Here is a 26,852-nt window from a genome sequence, read left to right on the forward strand (position 1 = left end):
ATAGCGGTTAACGTATGTCTTGGCTTTTCTTTTACCAGAAACTAAAAAACTTTTGGAGTAGGTAATGGAGATTTTCAGTAAAGGCTCAAACAGAGCTAAGTAAGTTGGTAGAGAAGAGTAAATTGGTGTTTAGAAAAAGCAGGTGGGATTTGAGGTATCACGCAACAAGGACGAAAAGCAACAAAAAGCAACAGTGACCCATTAAGTCAATTCTCCATCATCAATGCCTGGAATTGGTACAGTCCTAACGTGAAGATGAGAGGAAAAATGAGGCCCACTTCATTTTACTCCTCAGTCAACCACTGAACCTCTCATCAGAGAGGCATGTGTAGAAAGGAAACATTAATGCCAGGTCTACTCTGGAGTCAGTGATCCAAATACTAACCAGACCTGCTCTGTTCCAAGCAGAAAGATCTCCGATAGCGTCACACTACTCCAGGGACACTATCACCTATGTGTGGGACAAGAATGTGGATACCTGCCTCAGTCTGTATCAAAAGGCCTTTGACACCTACATGATGGATATCCTCTCCAAAATGGAGTTTGCAGAAGGAATCTGCAATTGAATCCAACTACTCTACACAAATATCAGTCGCGCAGTTTCAATCAACAGATGGGATAGAAAAGTTTTCTCCAATTAAATCTGGAATCAAACATGGCTGCACTGTCTCTCTCATCCTGTTTGTGTGATACATAGAACCGTTTACTGAGTCCATCAGGTAGGACATGGGCCTAAGAAGAGTGGCGATCCCAGGCAACAGAGGCACTCAAACCAAAACCTCCCTGTACATGGACAATGTCATCGCCTTCTGCTCGGATCAACTGTTGGAGCGCTGACTGGTCAACTTCTGTTACCAGTTCAAACCAAGGTAAACCATGGCAAAAGCGACCCATATTCTTTGGGAACTGGGCTGACCGACACCTTGTTCCCTTCACCATCACGTCAGTCGATCTAAAGTGCTGGGGATAACGCTCAAAGGAACCAGAATATGCATTAGAAACTGGAAGGAACAAGTAAATACAATGAACCAAAAACTGGGCACGTGGAGCAATGCTCCTCTCCATTGCAGGTAAGAACCTGGTCATCAAGTGTGAGGCACTCTTAGTGTTGCTGTATATGGCAAAGGTCTGGCCCATTCATCGCTCCTGTGCTGTAATACGCAAGGATATTTTGGCCTTGGAGGGAGTACAGAGGAGGTTTACTAGGCTGATGCCGGAGTTGAGGAGATTGAGCTAAGAGGAGAGGCTGAATAAATTAGGCTTGTACTCGTTAGAGTTTAGAAGAATGAGGGGAGATCTCATTGAGATGTATAAGATGATGAATGGGATGGATAGGACAGAGGTGGAGAGACTCTTCCCGCTCAGAAAGGATAGTAGGACTAGGGGGCACAGCCTCAAGATAAAGGGGGGGCAGTTTAGAACGGAGTTGAGGAGGAACTTCTTTACTCAAAGGGTGCTGAATCTCTGGAATTCTCTGCCCGTTGAAGTGGTGGAGGCTACCTCGCTAAATATTTTTAAGACGCGGGTTGATGGGTTTTTGATAAGAGAGGGGATTAAGGGTTATGGGGAGAGGGCGGGAATGTGGAACTGAGCCACGACAGATCAGCCATGATCTTATTGAATGGTGGGGCAGGCTCGAAGGGCCAGATGGCCTACTCCTGCTCCTATTTCTTATGTTCTTATGTGATAATCACCTGAGCCATTTTCTGCTTCATTTGGGAGTCAATAATGAACCACATTCATCAGGACATGATGTACAAACCTCCAGATAAACAGGAGGAGAAAATGAACAACATCGCCTTCATCCTGATGGCCACCTTTGTGTGTAACAGCATGAAGCTATGCATAGATCCTCAATACGCAAATATCAAGTGTCACTATGTGCTGAGGCTCTACCTGTCCCAAGTGTTGCAAAGAATGGATCTGGTAGCACATTCACAGAGTGCACCAAGTAGTTGGACCATGCAGTACCACCAGAGGATTGTCAGAGGACACACAGGATATAGATAGATTGGAGACTTGAGCACACAAAAAGCAGATAGAGTTTAATGCAGGCAAATATGAGGTGATGCATTTTAGGTGTGAATTATACTGTAAATGGCAGAACCCTTAGGAACATTAATATACAAAGGAATCTGGGCGTGCAGGTCCATATTTCCCTAAAAGTGGCAACACTGGTGGCCAAGGTTATTAAAAAGGTGTATGGCATTCTTGCCTTCACGGGCCAGGGCACTGGGTTCAAGATTTGGGAAATCATGTTACAGCTTTATAAAACCTTGGTTAGACTGCATTTGGAATACTGCTTGCAGTTCTGGTCGCCACACGGCCAAAAGGACAGGTAAGCTTTGGAGAGGGGACAAAGAAGGCTCACCAGGATGTTGGTTCTGAGGAAAGGTTGAATAAACTAGGATTATTTTCACTGGAAAGATGGAGGCTGAGGGAAGACCTCAGAGAGGTCTACTAAATTATGACAAGCACAGGATGGACAGTCAGGGGCATTTTCCCAAGGTGGAAGTGTCAATTACAAGGGGGCATAGGTTCAAGGTTGGGGGGGGGGGGGGGGGGTGGAGTTTAAGGGAGATGTATGGGGGAAGATTTTTCAAACAGAGAATACTGGGTGACTGGAATGCACTGCCAGAGATGGTGGTGGAAGCAGGCACATTAGCAATGTTTAAGAAGCATCTGAATGGGTAAATGAAGAGGGAGGAATACAGAGATACAGATCAAGTAAGGGCAGGAGGAAGTTTAGTTTGGCATAATGATTGGCACAAGCTTGAAGGGCTGATGGGGCCTGTTCCTGTGCTGTACCTTTCTTTGTTCTTGTTGGATCGTTCCCTGAGCAGACTGTCAAAGTCATTTTGCAGAATCACCAGAACTTTCAAACAAGTACCAAAACATAGCTTGGCTGGTGATGAGAAAGGCCTTCTCCGACAGATCCTTCCTGCACACCCAGAACCTTAACCCATCTTTATGTTGCTCTCGAAGTGACTGGTGGGGAAAGAGATCATTGTTCATCTCCTTGTAAAATGTGTCTGTGCAAAAAAGGTCTCATGAGAGATGAGGTGATTTTTTGTCAAGGTTCATCCTGAGCAGCTCGGTAACACAGGAGTCTGTGCTCTATGGGTTGTTCCTAGGGGTACGCACACTGAGACAAACATCAATTTGGTGAAAGATGCTCTTTGGTCTATCCAAAACTTGTTGGTCTTCCAGTGCAAGGACTTGTCTGCGGCAAAATGTTGCAGACTGACACATTCCAAAGCTCAGGGTTAAGTGCTGAGGGATGCATTAAATCTTGGGTTCAGCCACCACAGAAGCGCAATGGGGGAAGCTTGCTGTCTAAGACCTTTCATGACGTGGAGATGGTGGCGTTGGACTGGGGTAAACTTAGTAAGAAGTCTCACAACACCAGGTTAAAGTCCAACAGGTTTATTTGGTAGTAAAAGCTACTAGCTTTCAGAACCAAATAAACCTTTTGAACTTTAACCTGGTGTCGTGAGACTTCTTACTGCAGAAGACCTTCCAGCCATTGTTAACTGAAGAGAGGGAAATTGTATAGAACCCCCTTGGGCTTTATTGAATGTATGCAGTGAATATTATATATATCATACAATCGTATGGAAGCATCTCAGAATGCAACTTGTTCTAGGAGAAAACTTAAAGTACCTTTGCATCATTTGTAATGATCATTTTGAAATGTCCGTAATATATCTTTGATTACATTGAAGCACCTCAGAGTGTAACATGTATATGGAGAATCTGAATATTATTGCACTTTTGTGTGATGGCCATTTTGAAAGGTTTGCAATGAGACATACATTACTCACTTTTAAACAAGCACAGCACAACTCAAATAAACTGCAACTGATAAAACACCCAGAGAAGTGTCAAAAGAAAACCTGCTCTTACATTTTCATTCCTTTTTTCATTATTTGAAAGAATTCAAATTAAACTCAGAAATCATCGCATGTCAGAAATGTTAAACTTCATTACAATAATACAATTGCAAAGCTTTCAATAAATATACAACATATATGTAAAACCTTTTGGCACAGCATATCTATAAACTATGGTAGTTACCCTTCCTGTCTGCATTCAGCAATCCATTGTTTCATGATATTGTGAAAAGTTCCTAAATTCACAGCAATGTCTCTTTCTTCAGGATTTAGCATTTTGTGCAGTAGTTTTAACTGTCCTTTCTCACAGCTTTGTCCTGTTACATCTTCCAGATATCCAATGATTCTGGATACATATACTTCCCCTACGGACACAAGAGGAATAGTCAATGCCAGGCTTCATTGACCATTGAAAAACAGCTAGTTTAAAACGCAATCAACTTTACAATAGCCTGTACACAGGAGCATTAGAACAGTCCAGGGTCATCAACAGTAATATATTCCCTCAAAGGTCTTCTGTCTAGCACTCCAACTCTCCTCGCCTGAATATCGAACTCCATTTTAGTTGTTTCTATTATCTTTGTTTCCACTAAAATATCTCCTTTTGAATAATGAAGTTTTTCTAACATCTATTTGAAGTTTACTTTTGGCTCATTTATAATTTCTATTTGGCATGGCTTATTCTGAAGTTGTATCTTGGCAATGGGTTGTAGAGCTTGTGCTTCTCTAACTTTCTCTCAGGACTCAGCTCCTTTACGTTTCGGATTATTTGTTGTTCATGCATTTCACATACCTTCTTTTACGGTATGTGGCTATTATTGAACACAGTTCCAAAGTACAACCCTTACATTGTACAATATCTCTGCAAACTGCACTGAAGCTTTTGGTAACATTTAAATCCTTTCATTGGATTACAAGCAAGTTACATATTACCTTATGCAAGTTACGTTACCTTTTCCTTCAATATCACAGGATTCAAATGTGCAATTTAGAACATCTTCCTCTGAGCAGATATCCATGTCAGCTGATTTCTCAAAGGAGTCTTTTGCTATAATTTCACACATTGATTCTGAAAGGACAAGAAATCCATTTTCTGACACATTATCCACATAGCATTAGGTAAATAAAACAAAATTACCTCATTCAACAAGAAGTGCTATTTAAACTATTGGTGAAACATTAAAAGCAAATTACTGTGGATGCTGGAATCTGAAACAAAAACAGAAAATGCTGGAAATTCTTAGCAGGTCTGAAAGCATCTATGAAGAGAGAACAGAGATAAGGTTTTGAGTCTGGATGACAGAACTCCGATTAACAGTCATCCAGACTCAAAAGGTTAGCTCAGTTCTCCGTCCACAGATGCTGCCAGACCTGCTGAGATTTTCCAGCATTTTCTATTGAAGAAAGATTTATGGCCATGCATTCAGGGGATTAAATTTTTTTGGGTGGGATTAAATTGTATTAACTAATTTATTACAATAACATACAGGACACTAAAATAATCACAACAGATTATGGAGCCTGAAAAGGACCATCCACAACATAGTCAGGTTATATCAGGATGCACAATAAGTTCATCCAGAGGAAGAATGGCACTCAATGAGTTCCAAAGAGTTCTGATGAAGGGACATCACTGACTTGAAATGTTAACAGTTTCTTTCCCGAGGCTACATGACTGTTAAGTATTTTCCACTATATCGTGTAAATAGTTAATTCCAGTTCACTTTGAATTTTGTTATAATATAATTTGCACCGATGCCTAGTTATTTATGGATTTAGAGTCGTACAGAAAAGATGCAATTTGGTTCTGACTCATTCAATTACATGATGATTACTGACATGGTCCTATGTTCCTATGTAGTTATGCAGAGAAGAAAATACTACAGGTGGGATTTGCCTGCCCTTCCCACCGACGGTTTCTCCAGTAAGCCACAGGAGGGCCAGAAAATCTTCCACTATGTCAGTGTCAGGTGCGAGGATAGGAATTAGAGTGAAAGGTTCTTTATTTGTAAATGGATGAGGAAAAGTTATGACTGTGATGTCAATGACAGACAATATTACAGCAAAAAGTTGAAGCTCTACAATAAAGTGTGCTCTACTGCCCTTTGCAGCTGTCATTAAAGACTCCTGGTGATTATAATGCACTATATAATAGAACCATAGAATATTACAGCTCAGAAACAGGCCTTTTGGCCCTTCCTGTCTGTGCCAAACCATTTTTTGCCTCGTCCCACTGACTTGCACTTGGACCATATCCCTCTCATCCATGAGCCCGTCCAAGTTTTTCTTAAATGTTAAAAGTGACCCCGCATTTACCACTTTATCTGGCAGCTCATTCCACACTCCCACCACTCTCTGCGTGAAGAATCCCCCCCAATATTCCATTTAAGCTTTTCTCCTTTCACCCTTGACCCATGCCCTCTGGTTTTTTTTCTCCCCTAGCCTCAGTGGACAAAGCCTGCTTGCATTCACTCTATCTATACCCATCAAAATCTTATACACCTCTGTCAAATCTCCCCTCATTCTTCTACACTCCAGGGAATAAAGTCTTAACCTATTCAATCTCTGTCTGTAACTCAGCTTCTCAAGTCCCAGCAACATCCTTGTCAACCTTCTCTGCACTCTTTCAACCTTCTTTACATCCTTCCTGTAACTGGGTGACCAAAACTGTACACAATACTCTAAATTCAGCCTCACCAATGCCTTATATAACCTTATCATAACACTCCAACTTTTATACTCGATAGTCCAATTTATAAAGGCCAATGTACCAAAAGCACTCTTTACGACCCTATTCACCTGTGACATCACTTTTAGGGAATTCTGTACCTGTATTCCCAGATCCCTCTGTTCAACTGCACTCTTCAGAGTCCTACCATTTAGCCTGTACGTTCTACCTTGGTTTGCCCTTCCAAAGTGCAATACCTCACACTTGTCTGCATTAAATTCCATTTGCCATTTTTCAGCCCATTTTTCTAGTTGGTCCAAGTTCTTCTGCAAGCTTTGAAAACCTTCCTCACTGTCCACTACACCTCCAATCTTTGTATCATCAGCAAATTTGCTGATCCAATTTACCACATTATCAACAACGGACCCAACACCAATCCCTGCGGCACTCCACTAGTCACAGGCCTCCACTCAGAGAAGCAATCCTCCACAACCACTCTCTGGTTTCTTCCACTGAGCCAGTGTCTAATCCAATTTACAACCTCCCCATCTATACCTTCCTAACTAACCTCCCATGAGGGACCTTGTCAAAGGCCTTGTTGAAATCCAGGTACACAACATCCACCGCCTTCCCTTCATCCACTTTCCTGGTGACCTCCTTGAAAAACTCTAATAGATTGGTCAAACAAGACCTACCACACACAAAGCCATGTTGACTCTCCCTAATAAGTCCCTGTCTATCCAAATATTTGTAGATCCTATCCCTTATCACACCTTCCAATAACTTGCCAACCACTGACATCAAACTTACTGGCCTGTAATTTCCCAGATTTCTTTTGGAACTTTTTTTAAACAACAGAACAACATGAGCCACCCTCCAATCATCCAGCACCTCCCCCATGAATATTGACATTTTAAATGTGTCTGCCAGGGCTCCTGCAAGTTCAACACTAGCCTCCCTCAAGGTCCATGGGAATACCCTGTCCGGTCCTGGGGATTTATCCACTCTGATTTGCCTCAACACAGCCAGCACCTCCTCCTCTTTAATCTGTAAAGGTTCCATGACCTCCCTATCTGTTTGCCCAATTTCTGTAGACTCCATGCCCGTTTCTTCAGTAAATGCAAAAAACCCATTTAGTATCTCCCCCATCTCTTTTGGTTCCATACACAGTCTACCACTCTGGTCTTCAAGAGGACTAATCTTATCCCTCACTATCATTTTGCTCCTAACATACCTATAGAAGTTCTCTGGATTTTCCTTCACTCTGTCTGCCAAAGCAACCTCATGCTTTCTTTTAGTCCTCCTGATTTCCCTCTTAAGTAGCTTATTGCACTTTTTATACTCGAGTATCTGATCTGTTCCTTGCTGCCTGTACATTTCATACAACTCTCTCTTCCTCTTAATCAGTGTTACAATCTCCCTCGAGAACCAAGGTTCCTTATTCCTATTTACTTTGCCTTTAATCCTGACAGGAACATACAAACTCTGCGCTCTCAAAATTTCTCCTTTGAAGGCCTCTCACTTTCCATTTGCATCCTTACCAGAGAACAGCTTGTGCCAATCCACACTTCCCAGATCCCTTTTCACTTCATCAAATTTGGCCTTTTTCCGGTTTAGACCTTCAACCCGAGGACCAAATCTATCCTTGTCCATGATCAGGTTGATACTAATGGCATTACGATCACTGGATGCAAAGTGTTCCCTCACACCCACATCCATCACCTACCCTAACTCATCTTCCAATAGCAGATCCAGTATCACACCCTCTCTAATTGGCACCTCTATATACTGATGTAGAAAATTCTCCTGAACACATTTAACAAACTCTACTCCATCTAAACCTTTAACAGTATGTGAGTCCCAATCTATACGTGGAAAATTAAAATCCCCTATCACAACTTTCTGTTTCTTGCAGTTGTCAGCTATCTCTCTGCTGATTTGCTCCTCCAATTCTCGCTGACTATTGGGTGGTCTATAATACAACCCCATTAATGTAGTCATACCCTGTTTCTCAGCTCCACTCATAGGGCCTCTCTAGAAAAGCTCCCTAATCTATCCTGCCTGAGTACCGCTGTAGCATTTTCCCTGACCAACAATGCCACCTACCCCCCCCCCCCCCCCCCACACCTTTTATCTCTCCGCCTCTATCACGCCTGAAACACTGGAACCCTGGAACACTGAGCTGCCAGTCCCCCCGCTCCTGTAGCCAAGTTTCACTAATGGCTATAATGTCGTATTTCCATGTCAATCCACGCCTTCAGCTCATCTGCCTTCCCCACAATACTCCTGGCATTGAAACAGACACACCTCAAAAGATTATTTCCACCACACTCAACCCTTCCATTTGTGATTTTGCTTGAACTAACCTGTCTTTTTACCCCCGCTCCACTATCTGCTCTGGCACTCTGGTTCCCATCCCCCTGCAAATCTAGTTTAAACGCTCCCCAATAACACTAGCAAACCTCCCTGCAAGTATATTGGTCCCTTTGTAGTTTAGGTGTGACCCGTCTCTCTTGTACAGGTCCCACCTGTCCCAGAAGAGGTCTCAATGATCCAACAATCAGAAACCCTGCCTGCTACACCAGTTCCTCAGCCATGTGTTCATCCACCCAGCATCTTACTCTTACCCTCACTGGCACGTGGTACAGGTAGCAATCCTGAGATTACTACCCTCAGGGTCCTGCTTTTTAACTTCCTTCCAAGCTCTCTATACTCTCTCTTTAGGACCTCCTCACTTTTCCTACCTACATCATTGGCACCGATGTGTACCACGACATCTGGCTGATCACCTTCCCACTTTAGAACACTGTGCACACGATCAGAGACATCCCTGGCCTTGGCACCCGGGAGGCAACAAACCACGCGGGAGTCTCTATCCCGACCACAGAACCTTCTGTCCGTGCCTCTGACCATTGAGTCCCCCATCACTACCACTCTTCTTCTTCCTCCCACCCTTTTGTGCTGCAGAACCAGACTCAGTATCAAGAGTTCCGGCTGTCACAGCTTGTCCCAGGTAAAGCATCCCCCACAACAGCACCCAATTCAGTATACCTGTTGTGGATGGGTATGGCCACAGGGGAACACTGCTCTGCCTGTGCTTTCACTTTTCCATTTCCTCTCCTTACAGTAACCCAATTTCCTGTGCTCTGCTGCTTAGGTGTAACTACCTCCCTAAAGCTACTGTCCATATACTTCTCATTCTCCCGAATTAGACGGAGGTCATCAAGCTCCTTCTCCAGTTCCCTAACACGCTTTCCTTTGCTAGGAAAGCTAGCAAATAATGTTCTGCCTCTATCAAAGTCTTGGACACCTCATCATTCCACCGCCTGACAAATGAAACTCTAGACATAGCTGTGAACTGAAGTGCAGGGCACTGAAGGCTATAGCTGTGCACCTGCAGCATAATGTACAGTACCACCACTTATCTAGTCAGTGAAAACATCCCCTTAAGATTCTGAATGATTTTTAAGCCACCCCAATTTTACAGATAACAGTGCCTCATTGCAGTGTTCCTGTTACTGATTGGACCACCTTTAGTGAGATTATTTTAAGGACAGGAATAGGGTTTGTCACTCAAAAGCCGTCCATTAACATGTTTTTCTTTGTTGAAGATATCAGAAAGGGCCTATTCTCACTGCAGCCTGGCTGAGATGACAAAGGTGATCAAATCACAGTTTTCCTTTAAACATATCAGTCACCTAAAGTCTTTCAAAATAGCCAGATTCTTTTCTTCAGATTTTTGTATCTCTGAGGTAATTGTATGAATTGGAGGTATAAGGCAGATTGATGGGGTTCTGGTCTTTTTCCAGCCTTTTCCTTTGTCCAATCATTTATGGCACTACCAGAGAAACTTAAACAGCTAAATGGCTGAGCAGATTTTGTAATTACATATATTGATTAACAACAAGCATGCGTTAGAATCTAGTGCTTTCATAACAGTGAAGCTGAAGGATTTGACAGTCTAGTCAAAGGATTAAAATTCTTGGAGATATAAAGTGCTACTAATTTAAATATAGAATGATGTCTAATAAAAATCCACTGAGCTCAGTAAGGTGCTTGCTTGGCAATAAGTAAACCTAAAGTAAAAACACCAGATTTTTTAACATTGCCCTATATAAACCCTTTATTCCTAGCAGCTCTACTAAATTTGGCTAATTTATTCTGAGGTTACTGCTAATACATAAAACTCAATCACTAAGAACTGGTGAAACTGATGCCCCACTAAGTGAAACAGCAAATGCACAACTCTATCAGCTCCTAAAAAGAGCAAAAAAGGTTAATGCTTTAAATCTGACCTTTCATCACAACTCTTCTGAGGAAGGCAATGTTCAGATCAAACAATGGAAAGATATCTATAAAAATGAGATACAGCTCCTGATTTCTGAATCATGTCTGAATTAAGTATTAGAACATAACAACACAAACAGGCCCTTCAGCCCACAAGCCAATCATATCCATACCTACCAGGCCATAGAACTATCTATAACTCCCAATCCCATTAAATACCATGTACTCATCCAGAAGTCTTTTAAAAGACCGCAGCAAGTTCACCTCTACCACCACCGACGGCAGCCAATTCCACTCACTCACCACCCTCTGAGTGAAAAACTTACCCCTGACATCTCCTCTGTACCTATTCCCCAGCACCTTAAACCTGTGTCCTCTCATAGCAACCATTTCAGCCCTAGGAAATAGCCTCCAAGAATCCACCCTACCTATACCTCTCAATATTTTATAAACCTCTATCAGGTCACCTCCCAACCTTCGTCTCTCCAGGGAGAAGAGACCTAGCTCCCTCAACCTATCTTCATAAGGCATGCCTCCCAATCCAGGCAACATCCTTGTAAATCTCCTCTGCACCCTCTTAATAGCTTGGAGATATATAGAGATATAATATTGGAGAAAGTCAGAAAGAACAAAGAGTGGGAGTTGATGCATAGGGTGAATCACTATATAATCACTTGCTAGGGAAAACTTACCATGTGTACCTGTTGAAGGGAATGATAAAGTCTTCTTTACCGCAGCATCGCTTAATGCAGAGTGCTGCTCTTTGGTACACATCAAGCTGTCGACACTGTTACGCCATTTCAGATTTAATCCACTACATTCCTTCTCATGTGTCCATCTGCACTGGAAAAAGCTGTCAAAGGAGCAGCTCCTCATAAGACGATGCAGAACATTACAGTGTTGTTCTTTTCCTGGCTCCATCATCAACCTAATATTAATTTAAAGCTGACTTTAGTTCTCCTTCTAAATTATTAACTCAGTATAATAGATAGCTATTAAAATATACAAATATAATACAAAGGTAACACTAAAATAAGCATAGGAAAAGAAAGGGGAGTAAAAGAAGGAAGTAAACCAGAAAACAAAATTAACAAAATAAACTGAGAAGATGAGAGTACAAACTAGGGACGCAAGATAACCTCCTTTCCTGCAACCTGTTCTTCACTCACGCCATTCTATAACAAGAATAAATTTAACGCAGTCATCCAGGTCAGGAAGCTCTCAAATTTGATCTCCACTCTGCATTGAGTTAGTTCATCTCAGTCAAAATAACGGTAAGACTACAACTAGCCTCACACACTCTGTTTCAACCTAAGGGAGAAAATAGCCCAAAATTCCTGTCTTGATCACCACTGAATGATTTTTGCTGGAAAATGCTCAGCTATGAGGCCCTTCTGGCCACAATTCCAATGCACTCAGCAGGGTCAGGGGAAATTTCCTAAGTTTATGCACATTGAAGGATTCTGAAGCCAGTCATCAAGAGAATATGGTTATTCCATCAGGAAGTGATGATCACCTAAATACAGCTGAGGTAAACAGGGAAATCATTACATAGGTGGAACAGGATATGTGATCAGAACCTCAACATGGGGTCAACCAGCATGCCAAATTTGCAGGAAATCTAGTTCAGCCTGAGACAATAGCCAAAGAGGGCACAGAGTTGGTGGCAAAGATACAAAGCTGCAATAGAGTATACAGATTATGGTGTCAAACATTCTGGAGTTTTACTGGCGGACGTTACTGCATATCCGAGACAAGCAATATTTCACAGCATTCAATTATTTCCTTCATCTGTATTAAAAAATTATAATTCAGAATAATTAGTTCCACTTACAATCTGGGTAAAGCTGACATAATTCATTGGGGGTTTTATCCATGGCCTTGATCAGAGTTTGGTTTAAGATTTGTTACTGACAAAGTCAGCTTTAATTTACAGAAGATTATCTTCCTCATATACAAAGCCATCTGGAATGTTCAGCAGAACAATTAATACCAGACAAAACAAACACCAAAATTACGTACTCTCGCTAATAAGGGCAATTCTCAATCAAGGTGATAACTTTAATTAGCACACCGGCAAACCAATTTTTGACAGATTTTAGGAAATCTTTCATCGCAAAATTCAACTCCATGGAACCTAGTTTTTTGCTCTATAGGTGGCTTTTTGCCTACAAAATGGTGTCCAGAAGATATAACTATGAAGCTAGTTGTGTTAGATGCCATTTTACTTAGGACATTAGCAAGGGACCGTCCACCAGAAGTATGCAGATCAGGGTGTCAATTATGATTTGATACCAGCACTGTCACTTTGGAAATCAACATCATTCCATTTATTGTCTTTTCTTAACCTCACACAGTAGTAAAGAACCCCCATCAGAATTAATCTAAAGGGATCAATTACTTTTAGGTTAATTACTGAAAAAAATTTACTGGCTGTGGAGGCACTAGTTTTTGTAACTCCTTTGAATAGAATGAACAGAGGTGACACAGAACTGGATAAGCTATTTGAAGAGGACATGGAGATGGAAGAAGGATTTGCAGCAGGAGGCCATTATTCACCCAGAATCTTCAGGGAATAATTTTCCTACCTCAGTCTCAGTGGGGAACAGTGTCAGACATCTCCACTACATTAAGGACAATATCATTGAAATCTGCCACCTGCTACATGCAAAATTAGAGCAGGATGAGGACTGCATTGCCAAACTGGGACAGGAGGTATTTGCAACAACTTCCAGTTTGTAATATTATCTGAGAAAGAAGGCAAGGAATCTGGACACTGTTTTCTTTCATTGTTTCAGCCCCTTCAGTGGGTTGAAGTGCTCTAATGATGTTGACCATTGTCTCTCCCATCAGAGTTAAGATATGTTGCTATGTCATTTCCCTACTGGGTGGGCGCTGCTGCCTCCAGTTATGCACTATCTAGCACAGAGAGGAGATGCAAGTCTGAGAGTGTGAAGCTATGAAAGTGAGGTATGATTCATGGCTGATGGAGACTGTTGTTAAAAGAGTAATGGAATGTGGTGTATTGAGCAGTGAGGCTAGTCATTCAGTTTGTATGATTTGGCACTGGAAGATGAATTCAAGACTTTGACCATCCATGTGGGGGTCACTGCATTTCTTGCCACATTGCATCCAGGTATCTCAGGGTCAGACTTCTGGTAAATACCACAATGGCTATCTAGTCCAGCTGCCTTCATGTAGCTTGTCTGAAGGACCTCCTGTGAGTAGGATCCCTCTTTCTTCCCATCCACCACTTCTACCAAAGCAACTTCATGGAACTTTGAAGTGCCATAATTCAGTGTTCTTCCTGCTTTCATGCTCCTCTGCAATTAGTTCCAACAAATGTCCTATCCTTTAATACAGGCTGGATTGAAGAAATGCAAGTTAGCTTTTAATGCTAGCATCAAGCTTGAACCTCTGCTGTGGCAGGCAGCCACTAAACAGCAGTTTAGCATTGGTTGTATGAAGTTATCAGGCAAATTAGCAGGCAGCACAGAAGGAACATGTTCAGCTTAATTACATATTATCATACCTGCTGCCATTTCCAGCCCTGTTCAATTAAACAACTTCTGTCTCTCTACCTGTCTTTGAAACACGTCAGTCAATGAAAGTTACAATCAACTCTATCTCATTATAGGCCACAATTGTACCGGCTCACCCCACCTATTGTTGGGTGGGGCCAGCTGTAAAATCATGCAAAAGCCAAGAAATCAGGATCATGCCTGATATTACTGACTCCAGATTCCCAGCACAGTCAGCCTCTCACCCATTTCAGGCAAGGCTGAATATATTATGCATATTTATTTTAATCCTCATTACCATGTGTTTAGCGGGTTCAGGAGCAATCTGCACAGGTGCATTATCTCCCTTTGCTGCTAGAGCAAGCTGGCTGGCAAAGTCAGCCCCACCTACTGCCTCCAGTGGCTGGAAATGGTCTAGCTCATTTTTTCATGCACTAAATGCACAAGATTGAGCGTAAAGACTCCCCCAAAAAGATCTGAAACTCTCCCGGTTTCACACTTGGATACTTTTTTCTCGTAAAATTCCACCTACAGTGTTTTTCAATCAACATTCTATTAGGATAAAACATGCACAATTTCCCAATTAATTTAGGAAATTAGTTAGACTACACGGACAGTATTTTTATGTAGCAGCAACAACCACACAGCCCACCAATTGGAAAACTGATAGTAATTCTGCATCGCCTATCCAAAGGAAACCCAACGCAATTATAAGATAAGCAGACACATAAACAGACAGAACCGGCCCTCCCACTCATGGTAGGGTGAATATTCCACCTCTCCCATCCCTCCCCCAAAACCTGGACATGGATGCTGCAATTAACACATTGAAGTCTTCACAATGAACTGTCACTGAATACCTGAAAGAAGTGGGGCAGACTGGGGATTACAGCTGAAAGAGGGTTGGAAGCAAGGGCAAGGGGTTGACTCTAAGCTCCATATTCTTAGCAACAGTCCATTGTTCAGGCAGCCTGTCTTTGAATAAGGACAATCCCCTCCTCAAAGCCTGCAAGTAACCCAAACAGGGTTTGCTTTTCAGACTTACCATAGCGAGTTCTCTGTTTGCCCAGGGAGAATACTCGTGACAGTGGATGAAACTCTTAAGTGGGAATTAATGGCTCTGTTAAGTGCTTCAATTGTGTTAGGAAATAGAAATAGTTTAGTTAATTTATATTTTTGTGGGTATTAAGAATAAGGTATAAGGATGATATTTCCTACTCCCATTTGTGCTAGGCGGGTTTAGCAGCAAGAGCAGAAAATATCTGTCTTCACAAAGAAAGTAAGAAGTTTTACAACACCATCTATATGCCCTGTTTGTGAAAAGAACTCCCACTCCCTGACGAAAGAGCAGTGTTCCGAAAACTACTGGCGTTTGCTACCAAATAAACCTGTTGAACTTTAACCTGGTGTTGTAAGACTTCTTACTGTGTTTACCCCAGTCCAACGCCAGCATCTCTACATCTTCACAAAGAAAGTTATGAATAATATTCCTAGAAGTTCTGAAAGAAATATGAGGAGCTAAGGATTTCAGTATTTGCTGTGAAATGTTTTTGGGGAAATTGATTGGAGTGAAGGTAGATAAATATACAGAGCCTAATAGTCTACATCCCAGAGTACTTAAGGGAGTGGCCCTGGAAATCACAGATCCATTGGTGGTCATTTTCCAACATTCTTTGGGCTCTGAACTGGTTCTTACAGATAGAAGGGTAGCTAATGTAAGTCCACTATTCAGAAATAGAGAGAAAGACCACTGAGCCTAACATCATCCAAAGATGTGCGAGTTAGAACAAAGAAAAGTACAGCACAGGAACAGTCCCTCCTGCCCACCAAGCCTGCGCCGAACACATTGTCCTATCTGGACCAACTGCCTATATCCCTCTATTCCTCACATGTTCATGTGTCTATCTAGGTAAGTCTTAAACGTCACTAATATGTCTGCCTTAACCACCTCACTTGGCAGTACATTCCAGGTCCCCACCACCTCTGTGTAAAAAAAACCTCACTTCCCACATCTCTACCGAACCTTTCCCCTTACTTTGAACTCATGCCCCCCCGTAATTGTAATTGCCCTGGGAAAAAACTTTCAATTGTTCACCTTATCTACGCCCCTCATCATTTTATAAACTTCTGTCAAGTCGCCCCCACATCCTCTGTCTTTCCAGGAAGGACAGTCCCAGTTCCTTCAATTTCTTCTCATAGTTAATATGAGGAGGCAACATCCTGATTAACCTTTTCTGTACTCCCTCCAAAGCCTTCACGTCCTTCTTGTAATGTGGTGACCAGAACCGGACAAAGTGTTCCAAATGTGGCCTAACCAACATTTTATATAACCGTAACATAATTTGTCAATTTTTATACTCAATACCTCAGCTGATGAAGGCAAGCATGTCATATGCTTTCTTCATCATCTTTTCCACCTGTGCTGCAACTTTTAAGGATTTGTGGATCTGTACTCCCAGATCTCTCTGTGTACCTATGCTCTTGATGGTTCCATCATTTATCGTTCCCACCTGAATTGGATCTACCAAAATGCATCACCTCACGTTTGACAGGATTAAATTCTGTCTGCCATTTCTCCACCCAATTTTCCAGTGTATCAATATCCTGCTGTATTCTCTGACAATCTTCATCACTATCTGCAACTCCAGCAATCTTAGCATTGTCCGCAAACTCGCTAATCAGGCCAGCTATGTTTTCTTCCAAGTCATTTATATACATTTATATTAAACACAAACAGAATCTGATAATCTACATCCCAGAATATGTAAGGAAGTGGTCTGGAAATAGGCCACTATTTTAGGTTGATTAACCATGCTAAATTGCCTCTTAGGGTAAATCGGGGTTAACAACATAAATTCATGTGATTATGGGAATAGGGTTTTGGTGGAATTGTTGTTGATGGGCCGAATGTCCTTCCACTGCGCTATAGGGAGTCTATGATTCTATGTTGGGGAAGTTGTTAAAGTCCATTTTAAAGGATTTCATAGCTCAGCATTTGGAAAGCAGTGGTATGATCAAGCAAAGTCAGCATGGATTTACAAAAGAGAAATCATGCTTGATGAATCTACTGGAATTTTTGAGGATATAATTAGTGGAGTTGACTAAGGAAAGCCGGTGGATGAGGTTTATTTAGACTTTCCAAAGGTTTTTTGACAAAGTCTCACATACCAGGCCACTATGTAAATTCAAAGTGTGTGGGATTGCAGGTAGTGAGATGGATAGAAAGTTGGTTAGCAGATAGGAAGCAGAGTAGTTTTGCAAAGTTGAGGTTTGTAAAATTAACTGTTAAAAAGGTAGTGCTTTTTCTGTACTGAAGAGTTTAAAAAAAGATGCATGTGCATATGTAGTACACAGACTGAAACACTGTATTAAAGGCCAAACAGTAGTGCTGTTTTTGAATTTTAACCAATCAATTTAAATTAGGCACTTGGATAACAGCAGCTTGTTAGATTTAAATCTGATATTTTGATAATCTGAGAATCAACCCTATTGTGGGGATGTTGGTGTGTCATCAGGGTATAAAGAAACAGCTCTCAGCTCCAGACAGACACAGCAACTACTGTCACAGCTAATTGCTTTTAGCTCAAAGACTCATCTGAATAGCAAAGGTACCAAAAGAAGACAGCAATTCCAGATAGAAGAAAGAATACAGAAGATTCTGGAAGACAACAAACTTAGTTGAAATTTTGAGAATACTAATAATTTTTTTTTTGTTAATAACTGGAAATTGCACTTATCTAAACAGCATTCCATTAGAATAGTGTTTTATTTGGTTTGTTAATAGTTAACCTGTTTACTGTTAGGTAGGTAAATAAAATGTTACTTGCCAATTTTACAGAAAGAGTCTCAGATAGTAATTTTTATTTGATTACTAAATGTTGAAGAACAGATCGCACTACTTCTCACACACTTTTAACATATTATAAAGCAAGGTACTCCTCTTTGAGTGGTTAGGTGTGAACTCTCAGAGGGGATCAACTTCTGCTACATAACAGTAGGCATAAATAGGTCTTTTTCCAATTGACAGGCAGTGGCTAGTGTGGTACTGTGGGGATCTGTGCTAGGACCCCAATTGTTTACGTTATATATTAATGATTTGGAAGAGGAAACTAAATGCATTATCTCCAAATTTTAAGATGATAAAGTTGGATGGGAGGATGAGCTATGAGGAGGATACAGAGATGCTTCAATGAGATTTGCACAGGCTGACTGAATGGGAATATGTATGGCAGATGCAATATAACATGGATAAATGTTAACAACTTTGTAGCAATAATAGAAAGACAGATTATTATTTGAATGGGGGGGGGTGGGAGGAGTTCAGAACTAGGGACTATAATTTGAGGATAAGTGGCTAACTTTTTAGGACTGAGGTGAAGAGAAATTTCTTCACCCAGAAAATGGTGTATCTGTAGAAGTCACTACCACTGAAAGTAGTTGTGGCAAAAACAGTGTGTAATTTAAAGAAGAAATTAGATCTAGCTCTTGGGGCTAAAGGGATCAAGTTATGTGTGTATGGGGTGGGGGGAGGGGTCAGGATCAAGATATTGCATTTAAAAATCAGCCATGATCAAAATGAATGGCACAGCAGACTCAAAGGGGGGGGGGATAGCTTACTCCTGCTCTATTTTCTATGTTTCAAACACTTCTCCACTCATCACTAGCAGCCAACTCTCCGTTCAAAAGTCCCAGTTGTCATTGCCTCAACATATCCTCTTAAGTATAGAACAGTCAACAAACCTGTTCTCCTTGTTAATGGTACTATTTTCATTCTATGTAACTATTTGTTTCATGGCACTGCTCATGAGTGACTAGTGGGGTCTCTTAGGGATCAGTGCTAGAGCCTCAGCAGTTCACAATATACATCAATGATTTGGATGAGGGAACCAAATGTAATATTTCCAAATTTGCTGATAACACAAAACTTGTGGGTGGAGGTTATTAGGCTTTGAGATGATTTAGACATGAGAAGGGAATTAAGGGTTATGGGGAGAAAGCGGGAAAGTGGAACTGATCCACTTCAGATCAGCCATGATCTTATTGAATGGTGGAGCAGGCTCGAAAGGCTAGATGGCCTACTCCTGCTCTTATTTCTTACGTTCTTATGTTATGTGTAAGCGGAAAAATACATGACAGATGCAGACTATGGGTAACAGTGAAGTTATCCACCTCAGATGGAGAAATAGAATGGCAATGTACTTAAACTATGAAACATTGGGAAATGTTGACGTACAAAGGGACCTGGGTATCCTCGTACATTAGTCACTGAAAGCAGGCATGAAGATACAGTAAACAGTTAAGAAGGCTAATGGTATGTTGGTCTTTATTCAGAGAACTTGAGTACAGAAGAATGGTTGTCTTACTGCAACTGTACAGGGCCTTGCAGAGACCACACTTGGAGTACTATGTGCAGTTTTGGTCTCCTCAGCAAAACAAAAAATACACTTGCCATAAAGGGAGTATACCGAAGATTCACCAGACTGATTCATAAGATGGCAGGATAGTCATGAGGTGAGAAAGCGAGGGAGTCGTTGCTTTGTGGATCCAGAACTGGCTTGCCCGCAGAAGGCAGAAAGTGGTTGTAGATGGGTCTTTTTCTGCATGGAGATCAGTCACTAGTGAAGTGCCCCAGGGATCTGTTCTGGGATCCTTGCTCTTTGTGATTTTTACAAATGACCTGGATGTGGAAGTAGAGGGATGGGTTGGTAAGTTTGCCAATGACACGAAGGTTGAAGGTGTTGTGGATAGTTTGGAGGGTGTCAGAAGTTGCAGCGTGACATAGATAGGATGCAAGACTGGGCGGAGAAGTGGCAGATGGACTTCAACCCAGATAAATGTGTGGTGGTACATTTTGGCAGGTCAAACAGGATGAAGGGATATAATATTAAGGGTAAGACTCTTAGCAGTGTGGAAGATCAGAAGGATCTTGGGGTCCGGGTTCATAGGACTCTCAAATCTGCTTTGCAAGTAGAGGATGTGGTTAAGAAGGTGTATGGTGCACTGGCCTTCATCAAGCAAGGAATTGAGTTTAGGAGTCGGGAGATAATGCTGCAGCTGTATAAGACCCTGGTCAGATGCCACTTGGAGTACTATGTTCAGTTCTGATCACCTCAATACAGGAAGGATGTGGAAGCCACTGAAAGGGTGCAGAGATTTACAAGGATGTTACCTGGATTGGGTGGCATGACTTATGAGGATGGGTTGAGAGAGCTCGGTCTTTTCTCCTTAGAGAGATGAAGGATGAGAGGGGACCTGATAGAGTTGTATAAGATGATGAGAGGTATTGATCAGGTGGACTCTGAGGCTTTTCCCCAGGGCTGAAATGGCTGCCACAAGAGGACACAGGTTTAGGGTGCTGGGGAGTAAGTACAGAGGAGATGTCAGGAGTAAGTTTTTCACTCAGAGGGTGGTGGGTGAGTGGAATCGACTACCGTCAGTGGTGGTAGAGGCAAATTTGATTGGTCTTTTAAGAGACTTCTAGGTGAGTACATGGGATTGGGTTATAGGTAAGCCTAGTAGGTAGAGATAAGATTGGCGCAACTTGTGGGCCGAAGGGCCTGTTTGTGTTGTAGTTTTTCTATGATTCTATGAGAGGTTGGATCAACTAGGCTTGTATTTAGAAGAGAAGGGATCTCATTGAAATGTATAAATTTATGACAGGGCTGGACAGATTGGATTCAGAGATGTTGTATCCTCTGGCTGAGAGGTTCTGAACAAGGCCCAGTCTCAGAATACAGGGTAGGCCGTTTAAGATCGAAAAGAAAAGAAATATCTTCACCCACAGGTAGAGAACCTGTGGAATTCTCTGCCACGGAGTGCTGTGGCAGCCAAGTCGCTAAATATGAAGGAAATAGATAGATTCCTAGACTCTTAAGATGCCAAAGGACATGGGCGAGCATTTGAGAATGGCATTGGAATAGAGGATCAGCCACGATCATACTGAATGCAGAGCAAGCTCAAAAGACAATGGTCTGCCGAATGCTACATTTCTTTCTCTGCCACATACATAAAACAAAATTAAATAGACAAATCAAGACAAAGTGATCTCTTACACTGATCCTCCGCATTTGTTCCAATCTCCGTTACAGGTGGTTATTCATTCCTTGTGTTTCCTATGTTTCTCAATCAGTGAGCTGAGAACTTTTCAGAACATACACTCCAGAAGCCATCCATTCACCCTTTCAGCCACAGTCAGATGATGTTTGCTCTCAGGTCTTTACTTAATAAGCAACACAACCATCTTACAGTTTAAAGCTGGAGAAGCAGAAAGAAAAACTAGGTATATAATGCTAAAAATATTCTGTGGCAATAAAGATGCAAGATGCTGTCACTAATGCATATCATTGTCCGTGGTTTTTATTATCCTGTACTTTCATGTATTATTCCCAAGATGTGGACAATGGTGGCAAAAGTGTATTTTTTATGCTTGTCCTTGATTGCCATAGATTTAGATGAAAAAAATAGAAGACTCAACTGAAGCACAGATGTAGCAATTGTCCTTTGGGGGCGGTGGGGGGTACGAGGAGGAGGACAAGACGACACAGCTTTTTGTATTAATAAATATGTTTAAGTCCCTGATAGTCTGAAGCATGCAACATTACACTGGTAAATGGATTATGACAGCACAACCTGTGGCCCGAGACGTGTATATAGTGAGATGTTGCCAGGCTGGGTGGGGCAGGTTTCGGGTAGTGGTCCCTGCACTGACAGATTTCAAGCAGTAAAGTTTCTAAGTTTTTACAAGACCTCCATCTGTTTAAAAGTAAAATGTTTTCAAAATGGCCCCTTGGACCTCAAGAGCACAAGATCTTCCTGTGAAATCAACAAAAAAGTGGGCATGTCAAATGGAGGGGGAAAAGCTACAGAGGCGATCAAAGGAGAGGAAAAAGCTGCAGAGATCACTGAGAGCTTTCCATCTGCGGAGAAGAAGTTTTTAAAAGTTTAAAAAATGGTTCAAAAGTGTAACAGGTTCCCCCCAAAATTTTAAAGCACAGGAAAAGCACAAAGCGAACTGACAACAGGCAACCATTAAAAAAACTGACGGTCTTAAATCAGCAATGCATTTAAGGTGGCAATACTTTTAATGCAAGAACCACAAAAAGGAATAGGGCAAAGGACAGGAAAATTGAAGACAACCCCAAATAGAGTGCAACTCTCAAAAAGAGGTCCATAAGCAACGTAAGACCTCAACGAAGAGGAAACATCAGATCTTGGGGAAGACGCATTAAGATGTCAGCAAGGTGGAAGAGGAGGAAATTAAGACATCAGGGAAGAGACAGCGGGAGACCTGAGATGGGGAAACAGGACACCCAAGGACTGGGGAAGGAACAAATATGTGCACAACTTGCAGAGGGATGTAAACATAATAAGTGTAATTATATCAGGTGATTTCCCAACAGTAATTGGGATAGCTATCATGTTAAAGGCTTAGATGGAGTACAGTTCTTAAACTGTTCACAGAAAAACTTCTTAGGTCAATATGCAGAGGATCCAACAAGGAAAGAAGCTGTGCTGGATCTAATTCTGGGGAGTGAAGCTGGACAGATGGTTGTGTGGGGGAGCATTTTGGTGATAGCAACCACAACATGGTTCATTTCAAATTTGCTATGGACAAAGAAATTGACAAATTGCAGAAAAAGGTTTTGGATTGGGGGAGAATAGATTTTAACAAAATTATGCAAGATCTGGCCAAGATAGACTGGATAGAGTTACTTGTGGAGAAAATCTACAGAAGAGCAGTGGGGAGTGTTCAAAGATGAAATGAGATCTGGATAGGCTGAGTGAGTGGGTGAGGACCTGGCAGATCAAGTGTAATGTTAGCAAGTGTGAGGTTATCCACTTTGGCAGAAATAATAGTAGGAGGGATTATTATTTAAAAGGCAAAAAGCTGCAGCATGCTACGGTGCAGAGGGACCTCGGGGTCCTTGTGCACGATTCACAAAAATCCAGTCTGCAGGTGATCAAGGCAGCCTTTATAGCAAGGGGGATAGAATATAAAAGTAGGGAGGTCTTGCTGCAACTGTCTCCTGGCTGAGACGCAGTCTGTGACAACACATGGCATCTGACAGCCCATCGAAGGACACGCAGGCCCTGTAGAGTCGGGGTCTCCATACCCACCATCCTTTGGTCCTCCCCTCGGGCTGAGGCTGCAGCTGGAGTACTGTATGCAGTTTTGGTCACCACACTTGCGGAAGGATATACTGGTCTTGGAGGGGGTGCAGAGGAGGTTCACTAGGCTGATACCGGAGATGAGGGGGTTGGACTGTGAAGAAAGACTAAATAGACTAGGTCTGTACTCGTTGGAGTTTAGAAGGATATGGGGGGATCTTATCGAGACATAGAAGTTAATGAAGGGGATGGATAGGGTAGAGGTAGAGAGATTCTTCCCACTTAGAAAGGATAGCAGGACTGGAGGGCACAGCCTCAAGATAAGGTGGGGGGAGCAGTTTAGATCAGAGTTGAGGAGGAACTTCTCCACTCAAAGGGTGGTGAGTGTCTGGAATTCTCTGCCCGTTGAAGTGGTGGAAGCTACCTCGCTAAATATATTTAAGTCACGGGTAGGTGGATTTTTGATAGACAAGGGAATTAAGGGTTATGGGGAGAAAGCAAGAAAGTGGAACTGATCCACTTCAGATCAGCCACGATCTTATTGAATGGCGGGGCAGGCTCGAAGGACTAGATGGCCTACTCCTGCTCCTATTTCTTATGCTCTTATGAGGGGGAGGGAGGGGTGAGGCCCTACATATTCCTTCTAGGGTAAGAGGAAGGTGTAACAAACCCAGAGAACCATGGAATACCTGAGACATTCTGGATACAATGAGCAGGAAAAAAGGCTTTTAACAAGCATAAGAGGAGAATAAGTCTGCGGAGGGATTAGTGGAGTACATAAAGTGCAGGATGAAGTTTAAGAGATCAATCAGAAGAGCAAAGAGGGGATATAAAAAAGCTCTGGCTGGTAAAAGTAGGGAAAATCTCAAGATATTCTATGAGTATATCAATGGAAAGAGGATAACCAGGGAATGACTAGGGGCCATTAGAGGCCAAGGGGGAAATCTGTGGGTGGAGGCAGAGGGCGTTGGTAGGGTGTTAAATGAATATCTCACATATGTCTTCCCCTATGAGAATGTGGAGGTAGCTATGCAATTTGGGAAAGAGAGACTGTGAGGCTCTAGAGAAAATTATCACAGGGAGTAACAAGGTATTGGAGGTATTGGCAGGCTTAAAACTGGACAAATTTCCAGGTCCGGATGAATTGTGTCCCAGGCTGTTGTGGTAGGCAAGGGAGGAAATTGCAGGAGCTGAAAGGATGCCTGACAAAGTACCTCGATGAATACTTGGCACACCATAACATTCAAGGCAATGTACCAAGTGCTGGCAAGTGGGATTAGATGGGCAGGTCAAGGCCTTTCATGCGTTTTTGCAGACTTGATGGGTCGAAGGGCCTCTTCTGCACTGTGAGATTCTGTGATCTCTGAGGACGCCAACAGAATCGGGGGGGGGGGGGGGGGGGGGGTGACACACAAGCCATAAGGGTAGGGGGAGGGTGTCACACAAGCCGGAAGGGAAGGGGGGGAACCCTGACAGAGCTCAGAAAGAGGAGGGGGGCCCAGAAGGGGGGAGGCAATGATGAAAGCCCCAGAAGGGGGGAACAATCATTAAAGACCTCAGAAGGAATGCAATGAGATAATTGCAGAATGGAAACAAGTCAGCACTGAGCCAGAGACGGACCTAACCAACGAGTGAAATCAAAAAGGGTTTCGCTGAAGTTAAGACAAGTAGAAATGAAGATTCAATTTGTGAAATGTATGTGGCCAGTAAGTACATCAAGGATTCAACTTGGGAGAAACAAAGGAATTACAGACTTCAAAAGAAACTAGGATCTTCTGAAGATAGAGAGGAACCAGCAGAAAGAATTATAATTCTTAAGAAGTCATTAACACAAGATGAAATAAATGACTGACAGCAAACTGTAAAAAAAAGTTGCAAAACAATTTACAAAATGAAGGACAATTCAATAAGACAATCAAGAATAAGCTGAACTCCATGCAGAAAATAACAAATCCAGTGATGAATTTCATCAGAAGAATACGAGCTTGAAGAAAGGAAGCTTGATTGAAAATTAACTGAAAAGGTAAAGTAAAACATTAAAATTGACAGCTGTATCAGCAATTCACAGAGATTACAAGCTTGAACAAGTTTGCTGAATTCACTAATGAATAAGCAGCAAACCTTTGTGGGAAAAGTCCATGCAAGACCATATTTGGAGCCGTGCATAGTTAAAGCCTACTAGTAAAAACATTTTTGTTTAATCACACAAGCTTCAAAATCTTAATGAGCCATCACTATGGCTTTTTATTGTTGCAATGTTAAGTACATAATATGACATGGTATCAAAATAAGAAACTTTGGTAGCAAATCAAGCTGTCCCTGGAATTATTGTCTTTTGCGATCAGACTCCTGTCATTCCCAATAGATATGGAGAAACAGATCATTTAGAAACCTGGGGAGCACTGGAACAGTAGCGCTCGAGCAGACATGTTGCCATCAAGAAACACTTTCAAACTTGTAAGCACCAAAGTATCTGGTGGACCTTTCATAAATATCATTGATGCCTCTGTGGAAGACAGAAGTGGTTTCATTATTTTCAGTTCCCGTCAATGTCAATCTTGTGGCAGTATATCAGAGTACAGAATTACACCGTTCTACAAGAAGCAGACAGACAATCGCTCAAAGGAACAATTTATAATTTCATGATAAGGTTTAGTTAGAATTTGGGTTCAAGCGATTTAGTTTTGAAGATTATGTAAAATAATTAGAGGGAGGTGATTGTCCCTTTAAAGGAAAAACAGCATAACAGGATCACCTGGTTTGAGGGACCAAGTAGGGGTAGAGTCCTCTCTTAGGCAGAATTCATCTAGAAGGCATATAATAGACATGTAAGGAATGGGGCAGCTGATGGGCTGCCAACACCTGTATGGTTTTACCTTATTAATAAATGCCCCTCATGTTCCAGATAAAATCTGAAGCATCCAGCAATACAACAGACAAGGGCTGGTCAGGGAGAATAACCTGTTTCTATGTTGTAACATTCTCACCACACAATGCCAGGCAATGACCATCAATCTAACCATCATCCTTTGACATTATATGGTGTTACCAGCATTGAATGTCCCCCTCAGCAAAATTTGACTAGAAACTCAACTGCACCAACCATATAAATACAGTGAGTACAAAAGCAAGACAGGAGTCAGGAATCCTGGGACAAGTTACTTACCTCCTGACTCCCAAAAGCTTATCCATAATCTACAAGGCGTAAGTCAGGAGTATGATGTAATACTCTCCACTTGCCTGGATGGGAGCAACTCCAACACTCAAGAAGCTCAACACCATCCAGGACAAAGAAGCCCCATTTGATTGCTACTCCCTCCACAAACATTTCCTCTCTCCACCACTGATGCACAGTGGCACCCGTGTGTACCACCT

The 26,852-nt window shown here is 42.0% G+C and overlaps 1 protein-coding gene across 1 annotated transcript in view; it reads right to left on the reverse strand.

Moving 5' to 3' along the window:
- The window catches only part of LOC145361494 (protein KASH5-like), a 100,913-nt gene extending 74,636 nt beyond the window's left edge, over positions 1–26,277 (reverse strand). Inside the window, exons 1-4 of the mRNA XM_080217304.1 lie at positions 26,233–26,277; positions 11,541–11,776; positions 4,846–4,962; positions 4,078–4,258 (exon numbers count right to left, since the gene is read on the reverse strand). Of these exons, the coding sequence (XP_080073430.1) occupies positions 4,078–4,258; positions 4,846–4,962; positions 11,541–11,772 (530 nt within the window). The 5' untranslated portion in view covers positions 11,773–11,776; positions 26,233–26,277. The remainder of the gene's footprint in view (positions 1–4,077; positions 4,259–4,845; positions 4,963–11,540; positions 11,777–26,232) is intronic.
- Between the last annotated feature and the right edge of the window lie 575 nt (positions 26,278–26,852).

The sequence above is a fragment of the Carcharhinus amblyrhynchos genome, chromosome 35, assembly GCF_965287045.1.
Source record: "Carcharhinus amblyrhynchos chromosome 35, sCarAmb.v2.hapA, whole genome shotgun sequence".
Taxonomy (NCBI): domain Eukaryota; kingdom Metazoa; phylum Chordata; class Chondrichthyes; order Carcharhiniformes; family Carcharhinidae; genus Carcharhinus; species Carcharhinus amblyrhynchos.